At 65.2% G+C, this 7,857-nt stretch overlaps 1 protein-coding gene across 1 annotated transcript; it reads left to right on the top strand.

Moving 5' to 3' along the window:
• Nucleotides 1–2,386: 2,386 nt before the first annotated feature.
• SHISA8 (shisa family member 8) lies at nucleotides 2,387–7,857 on the top strand. Its single transcript, XM_047743596.1, has 4 exons — nucleotides 2,387–3,297; nucleotides 5,694–5,824; nucleotides 6,504–6,650; nucleotides 7,078–7,857. Exons 1-4 carry the CDS (start codon nucleotides 2,768–2,770, stop codon nucleotides 7,470–7,472), a joined length of 1,203 nt encoding a protein of 400 aa, XP_047599552.1. The 5' UTR covers nucleotides 2,387–2,767; the 3' UTR covers nucleotides 7,473–7,857.

Genomic DNA, 7,857 nt, shown 5'->3' with positions numbered 1-7,857 from the left:
GCGAGGGGCTGTAATTCCGGATCCAGCTCCTTCATGGAAACCATCATATATATCATGTGTATATGATATATATGACCTATGTATGATATATATGATCTATAACCATATATTATATACACGTATATATATAAGTGGACCTGATGGCAGCAACAGGGGCTGGAATCTCAGCGGGGCACCCAGTGGTGCCGGGATAGTGGGATAAGAGAGGGGCCCCGGGGGGCACCTGGGTGTCTTAGTGGGTTAAGCCTCTGCCTTGGGCCTAGGTCATGACCTCAGGGTCCTGGGATGAGCCCCACATGGGGCTCTCTGCACAGCAGGGAGCCTGCTCCCCCTCCCCCCGCCCCGCCTGCTCTCTGCCTACTTGTGCTCTTTCTCCCTCCATCAAATAAATAAATAAAATATTAAAAAAAGAGAGAGGGGGGGGGGCCGGGGAAGGGACATAACCCAGGGAGGAGCACTGGAAGCTCTGGGACCAGTCAGGCCATCCTACCTGGGATGAGGCCACAGTCCCAGGGGGACAGAGACAAGCCTCTTAAACCTAATGTCCAGCCATAGGGTGAGAAAAGGGGAAGAAGCAGTCCCCCAGAGAGCCCTGGTAAACTGGAGGGCATGGTGGGGACACTGATACAAACAAGTTTGTGCCATGGAGTCCCTTTCTAGAACAACAGCCCCGACCCGGGCCCCCGGGGACCAAGAGTGGCCGCACCAGGAATATAGCAACTAAGTTCTAAAACAGAATAACAAATGGAAAGTTTGACAGCGCAAAGTAAACTAAAAAAACGAGTCACTAAAAAACAGTATGTAAAGTGGGGCTTATTTTAGCCTCAGTTGTCCCTGGTGATGGGATTAAGGCAATTTCACTTCATTGCTTTGCTCATCTATTTTCTTTGGCTCTAAAATTGTGATAATCTTCTAACAGGGTAGGGTCTTCTGAGACGGATCAGAAGAGTGTTGTATGGGGAGGAGGAGAGAGCCGGCTATCTCTGGACAGGGCAGGAGGAATGACCCCGAGGAGGGAGGGCCTCTAGGCATTAATACCTGAAATTAGCCTGTCAGCCCCTCATCTCCACCACACGCGGACTTGATCCTCCTTTAAATGTAAATCCTTCTCCTTCCCCCTCTACTTCCTCCATTTTTATAAGCTGATCCCAGTCGTTGAGTGAAGACACCATGCAAAGGGGAGCAGGGAGAACCCTGGGAGCCCAAATCTTACAAAAACTAGACGCTAAAGTCACATCATTCGTTCATTCATTCATTCATTCAGCAGATACGACGCGGTGTGGGAACACCCGGGCGCAGCCCTTGTTCTCCTGATGCTCCCCTCTGGACAGTGGGAGGCATCGTACTGGCCCCTGCCTCCTGGAAGGGGTGGATTATGAATCTGCCCACCACCCACCTCCCCGAAGAGTTTTTGTTGTTAAGATGAGAAACTGAGGCAGAGAGAAGCAAGGCGCCCCGGATCGGTCACATTTTCCAGTTAAACTCAGCTTCGAAAACACCATGGAACGGCTCTGTGCTAAGCCCAAGTTCCGAACCGCCTTCCTCCCCTTTCTCCGGCGGCTGGCGGGGGGCACCTGAGCGTCCTTCGTGGGGCAGAGCGGAGGGTCCGCCGCTGGCCCCGCCCCCTGGCCCGGTCCCGCCCCCCGCAGCGGAGTCAGGGTCCAGCCTAATCTCCCCCCCCCACACACCTGGGATAGCGAAGAGATTCCGGGAGGACGCGGACCAGGCCATGCCCATCGCCGTAGAAGTGGGGACACCCCAGGGCCCCAATCCGGGGTCCAAGAGGTTTGGGGACCAGGGCGCACGGCCCAGGGGTAACGCTGCGCTCCAGGCGGCGCAGAGACGACCCGTACTTGGCTCTGTGGCGCGGCTCTGCTCGGGGTTTCCTTCCCATTCCCATTCGAGAGGCGGGAAAATCGAGGCGCAGAGTTGGGAAAGGGCCTGCCACCTGTCACACTCTGTCCCGGCCAGAACTGACGGAGAGGATGGGAAGGAGGAGGAAGGGGTGGGAGCGGCAACGACCCTCCCGGGACTCTCTGTCCCCTAAGTCCCCGCACCTGTACAACCGAGGCGCACTCCCGCCGGCCTGCGTCCGAAGTAACAGTCCTGAGAGCATCAGCTGAAGGCCCTGGAGCCCCCGGTTCCGAGGAATGTTTCGGGGAGGCCCTCGGGGAGGGTTCCCGCGGGGTCGCCCCGGCGGTGCGGGCCCTGCCGCGCCCCCTTCCTCCCCTCGAGGCGGCCGCGCTCCTCCCCCGGCTCTGCCTCGCGCCCGCCCGCCCTCCTCCCCTCGCTCCCTCCCTCCCCCGCCCGCCCGAGCCCGCGCGGAGCCCGAGCCGCAGCCAGAGCGCGGGCAGCGCGGAGCGGGCGGCGGGAAGGCAGCGGAGTCGGGCGGCCCGCCGCCCCCGCTAGGCCCGGGCCACGCACGCTCGCCAGGCCGGGGAGAGGCCGGGGACCGCGCGCGGGCGAGGACTGGCCGCCCGGCCCCGGGGGGCGTCCCGGAGCGAGGACCGCGGGCTCGGCTCGGAAGTGAGTCGGCGGGGGACGCGCCCACCGGAGGGGCGGCCCCGCGAGCTCTGGGCGGTGGCCTCCCGGCTCCGGGGTCCGAGGAGGAAGGTGACCGCCGAGGAGGCGTCCGCCGCAGCCGGCGCCCGGGCGGCGGGGCCCGCGCGGTCCCGGAGGGCGCGGAGGAGCCGGCCCGGAGGCCGGGCGGCAGGGAGCCGCGGCGCGCCGCCATGCGCGGGCCGCTGTAGCCGAAGGCGCGGGCCCGATGGAGCGGGCCGGGGCGCGGGGGCTGCGGGGCGGCGGCGGCGGCCCTCCGGGGCTCCGGCTCGCGCTCGGGCTGGCGCTGCTGCTGGCGCGGCCGCCGTCGGGCCGCGCGGGGGCCCTCGAGGCGCAGGAGCCCGCGGAGGAGCCCGGCACGGCGGCCCCGGCCGGGGGCGACCGCTGCCGCGGCTACTACGACGTGATGGGCCAGTGGGACCCGCCCTTCAACTGCAGCTCCGGCGCCTACAGCTTCTGCTGCGGCACGTGCGGCTACCGCTTCTGCTGCCACGACGGGCCGCGGCGCCTCGACCAGAGCCGCTGCTCCAACTACGACACGCCGGCCTGGGTGCAGACGGGCCGGCCACCCGCGCGTGCCCGCGACGCCGCCGCGCCCCGGGACCCGGGCCGCGAGCGCAGCCACACGGCCGTCTACGCGGTGTGCGGCGTCGCTGCGCTGCTCGTGCTGGCCGGCATCGGGGCGCGCCTGGGCCTGGAGAGGGCGCACAGCCCGCGCGCGCGGCGCACGGTGACCAGGTGAGCGCGCGCCAGCCCCGGGCCCGGGGTCCCCCGCCCGCCGCGCCTGGACCGTCCTTCCCGACCGTGGGCGCCCCCTCGCCCTCCCTCATCCTTCCCGCCCGTCTGGAAACTCTCGTCCTCTCGGCAGCCCCCTCCTGGGTTTTCCTTCCTATTTCTGTCTCCAGGCTTGTTACTTCCCCCATCCCCACTGATACAGTCTCCCCTAGACCTTCCGGAGGGAGCTGGGCGCTGAGCCCTTCTCCCCCGCGGCTCCCGCCTCCTCCGGAGTGGGCGGGAGGGCTGGTCGCCCTGGACAGAGGGCACCACGACCGCGCACCCCAGAGAGCCGGCCTGGAGCCTGAGACCCACTCGTGCCGGGTAGCGTAGGCTGATGTAGCGTTGGGAGTCTAGGTCCCCCATGGGAGGGAAGGAAAGGGGCATTTTCTGTAGCCCTCTTGGGTGTGTCCCCTCCTGCCTCTCTCCCCACTCCCCCTCCTTCCACCCCACCCCCAAAGCTGTGACTCAGGCCTGACCTTCTTTCCCTGGGGAGAAGGCCTCCCGCCACCGGCCACCCCGCTCCACTCCATACACAACCCATCCCATCCCCGACAGGGGTCAGCGTCTCTCCAGGTGTAGGAAGGCGCTGGAAATGTGGGGGACACAGATTCGTTGTTGCTGAGGCCAAGGACAGGTGCTAGCTGAGTCTGAGCTTTGTGGGAAGTGGGGTCTACAAGTGGGGTCTCGGCTCTAATGGGGACTCTGTGTCCTTGCCCTGGAACTCTACCCCCACCCTGACACGCTGACGAGCCCCCCCATATGTTGGGGCCTGTGCCCTCCTCACCCAGGTCTGGGCTCCCTTGGGTATGCGACAGGCTGGTATTAGAGGCGACAATAGAGAGGCGCCCCCATGCCTGGGTAGGCCAGGTGTGGATGCTTCTGCCTCCTAGACTTCAGGGCCAGGGGATGAGGGCTTCCTAGGCACTCCCCAGCACCCCTGCCTCCCGGACAGCTGCAGGGCAGAGCTGGGAGTGGAACCCTGGCTCCGTGGTGACGCTGAGGCGCTCATCCTGGGTCCTAGATGTGGTGGGGGCCGGTCCTGAGCTTGGAGCCCCTCATTCTGGGCAAGGAGAAGACAGCGCCTTGACTGAGAGTGGGGCAGCGGAGCTGAGGGCCGTGAGGGTGCAGAGGGAGGGGTGGCTGGGCCACCTAGCGGACACATTGCCCCTAGAGCCCACTTCTCCACAGGGCACGGGGAAGCGGGTCTGGTGATGCTTCGGAAAGATGTAGCTACCCGGGAAGTGCTGTGTGGCCTAGGCCAGTCCCTTCCTCTGTCTGGGCTCCAGCTCCCATGTGCCCTGTTTTTGCTTCTCCGGGGAGGTCTGGAGCCCAGCTTAAGCTCATGTGTGGCTGTGTGGCTGTGTGCTGGACCCCTGCCCCCTCTGCACCCCCCCACCCCCCCACACGACAATCAGGTGCTTGGGAGAGCTGGCGCAGAGGTGGGACCACTGGGGCCAGCGGCCGAGGATTGGGCGGGGCGGGCGGCCGTGATGATTAGCTCTTGCCACTTTGCAGCCAAACAGCATCTACCCCAGAGGGCCCCGCTCTAGTGTGCTTCCCTGTGCTTCAGCCATTTGAGCCCCCAGCCCCAGAAGGAGGGAGGACCAGACTGTGCCAGAAGAAAACCGTGGATTCTGGGCACCAAAGGCAGCTGGGTGGGAGGCCGGGTCTTGCTGCCTGCAGGGAAGGCTCAGTCAGATGCCATCACACCTGGGTGGGACTGGGTGTCCTGATACCAGGGAGGTGGCCGCCCAAGGTCACAGAGTCTTGGGTGCGGGGCTGCCACTGTGGGATCTCCTGGCTCCTCCTACCCTTTATCTATTTGTCCTCCCCTCTGTGCCTGTGTGGCAGCTTTGTCCCAGGACCCAGCAGAAGCCTCTGCTGCAGGAAGGGAGTTAGGTTGGCAGGTGAAGAAGGCTTCCTGGAAGAGGAGGGATTCTGGTGGGGTTTGAAGAATGATAGGAATTTTGCGGAAGGAGATGGAGGAGAATTGTTGGCACAGGGCGCCAGTGCCAGCACAGGCCAAATCCAGGGCCTGGTACACCTGGTGCACCTGCAGAGATTTCATGGGGAGAGGAGGCCCAACCCTGCGGGTCTTGATGAATGGACCCTGGGAGCAGGGGAGTCTTTGAGAAGCAGGGTGAGCCCGTTAGAGTTTCCTGATCTGCCCTGGAAGTGGCCAGGTTGGGGAAACCAGATGTGGAAACTAGATGTGTGAGATCAACCACAGGACAGAAAGGAGGCCCACAGAGGTTGAAAGAGTGATAGAGTGTGGCGGCTGACCTTGGATAGGCCCCACCTGGCCAGTGGGGAAGTAGGAGGTTGGGAGGGCTGCTTCTCATCCCTCTTCCCCACAGGACACTCACAGAACTTCTGAAGCAGCCGGACCCACAGGAGCCACTGCCTCCACCCCTGGGCCCACCTCTGGGCAGCTGTGTCCAGGTGCAGATGGGTGATGGCCTCCCCCGGAGCTCCCCCAACAACACAGGTGTGTAAGCTGGGGACGGGCACAGGGCCTGGGAGGAGCTGCGAGGGAAGAGGCTCTTAGCTGACTGGCGACTGGAATGAGCTGTGGCCTCTGCAGGTGTGTGAGTGGGGGCTGGGCACGCCGGTCAGCTCCCCTTGGTGAAGGGAGACCCGCTTGGTGTCCTGCAACTTCCAGTCACAGGGACTCGGTGAGGAAGGGTCCAGACTCAGGGATCCCTGGCTCAGGCTGTGGCTCTAGGCCTTGGATCCATACCCAGGGGGACTGCCTGGCACCAACCTGTGGACTCCTGTGGGTCTTTTTCTCCAGGCTAGAGCCTCCCTCTTGGTCTCTTGTTGGTGAGACAACACCCCGCACCCCCCCATGGGTTCTGATTCTCAGACATTAACTCCATCTCATGAGAGGCAGGTCCTGGGACTCAGCGCCTGGCGCAGGCTGAACATGCTGGGGAGTCATCCACTGGGCCGCAGCCGCTCAGGGCTGGCTGCTGTCATCCACGTTATTGGGGGCCAGGCCCCTGCCCCAGGCACTGGAGAGTCAGGTTCCTCTATCCGTCTCCCCAAGCAGCCACCACACCAGCTCTCCTTGAACAGCAGTTGGGGCGAGGACAAAGAGTGCTAGTGCCGGTGGAGAGTGTCCTCCAGCCAGCAGGCCGGATCTCACCTTCCCTTTCCTGTTCCAGATAAGAAGCGCCCCAACAACGTGCCCCTGGGGTCAGCAACACCGGGACCTCCGCGTGGCCCCAGGCTGCAGGGCGGTGGCAGCATGACCCTGCAGCCCGACTTCGCCAAGTACGCCACCCTCAAGGCAGGCGGGCTCAAGGCCGCAGGTGAGTGGCCGCCCCGTATCTAAGCTCCCAGATTACAGCAAACCCCCCCCCCCGCCCGGTTGCAGTTCCGCGGTTCCCAGCCTTGCGGGTCGGAGCTCCAGCCAGCTTCCTTATCGCGCCTACGCAGCCGGTCGGCGCCCGCGCCTCGACCTCCCGTCCCCTCACCAGGCCACCCGGCTAGTCCCCCACGGCCGCAGCCGAGCCTGGGGCTTGGACACCCGCCGAGTCCCGAGGCGGGTCCCTGGCTTGTCCCGCCCGCAAGCCGCCGGGGCCCCGCCCCCGAGGCATGACCCCGCCCAGTTCCGCCCAAAGAAGCTGAGGCCCCGCCCTTGCGGCCTGGCCTCTCCCTACCCCATTCCCGGAGTCGCTCGGGCCCCGCCCCCGGGGGCTGACCTCGCTCTCTGGCTCGCCCCCGGTGTCCCGGCAGAAGCCACCCCGCAGGACTTCTACCAGCGTTTTCCCGCGACCGACCCTGCCCCGCTGACCCTCCCGGCGCGGGTCCCGCGGCCGCGCGAGGACTTGCCGGCGCTGCTCGACGCCTGCCCCTGGGCCCCGCCGGGCTACGCTCCCCCCGCCGGCCTTGCCCGGTCCGGCCACTACAAGGCCTGGGTCGCCAGCCGCCAGGCCCGGCCGGCCCCCCGCGGCCACCTGGCGGCTCAGGCCTCCCCCGCACCCCGGCGGCCCGGCCATGCGCCCCGGCGCCAGTTCAGCGTGGAGAAGCTCCCTGAGGCCTTCAGCCCGCAGCCCCCTGGCCTTTACGGCAGCGCGAGCCGCGGACCCCGGCACCTGAGCACCAACAGCAAAGCCGAGGTCACCGTGTGAAGACGGGGGCCGCTGGTTCTCCTGAGCCATCGCATCTCCGGGGGCCCTCGTCTGCCTTGGGGGGCGCCTTGGGCCGGTTCCGGGGGAGGAGGGGCGGCGCCCGTGGAAGGCCAGCCTTTCCTTACGCCCGCCCAGACTGGACTGGGGCCTTGGAGCCTGCAGGGCTAAGAAGGGGCCCAAAGCGTAAAGCCAGTGGCTCTGTTCTCGGGGTCCTAGGGCCCGGGTTCCTCATGTAAATAAAGCCTTTTTCTGTGGCTCCCATCCCTGAGAATAAAGGAGCCCCAGCTTGGCGGTGAGAGGCACTGATGGTGGAAGCATTGGTCATTGACTGGACAGACGGCGGTCCGAGCAGAGGGCACAGCATGTGCAAGAGCAAAGGACGGCT

This window comes from Lutra lutra, chromosome 8 (assembly GCF_902655055.1).
Source record: "Lutra lutra chromosome 8, mLutLut1.2, whole genome shotgun sequence".
NCBI classification, from domain to species: Eukaryota; Metazoa; Chordata; class Mammalia; order Carnivora; family Mustelidae; genus Lutra; species Lutra lutra.
The sequence above is the reverse complement of the archived record's forward strand: the minus strand, read 5'-3'. Positions and strand labels throughout refer to the sequence as shown.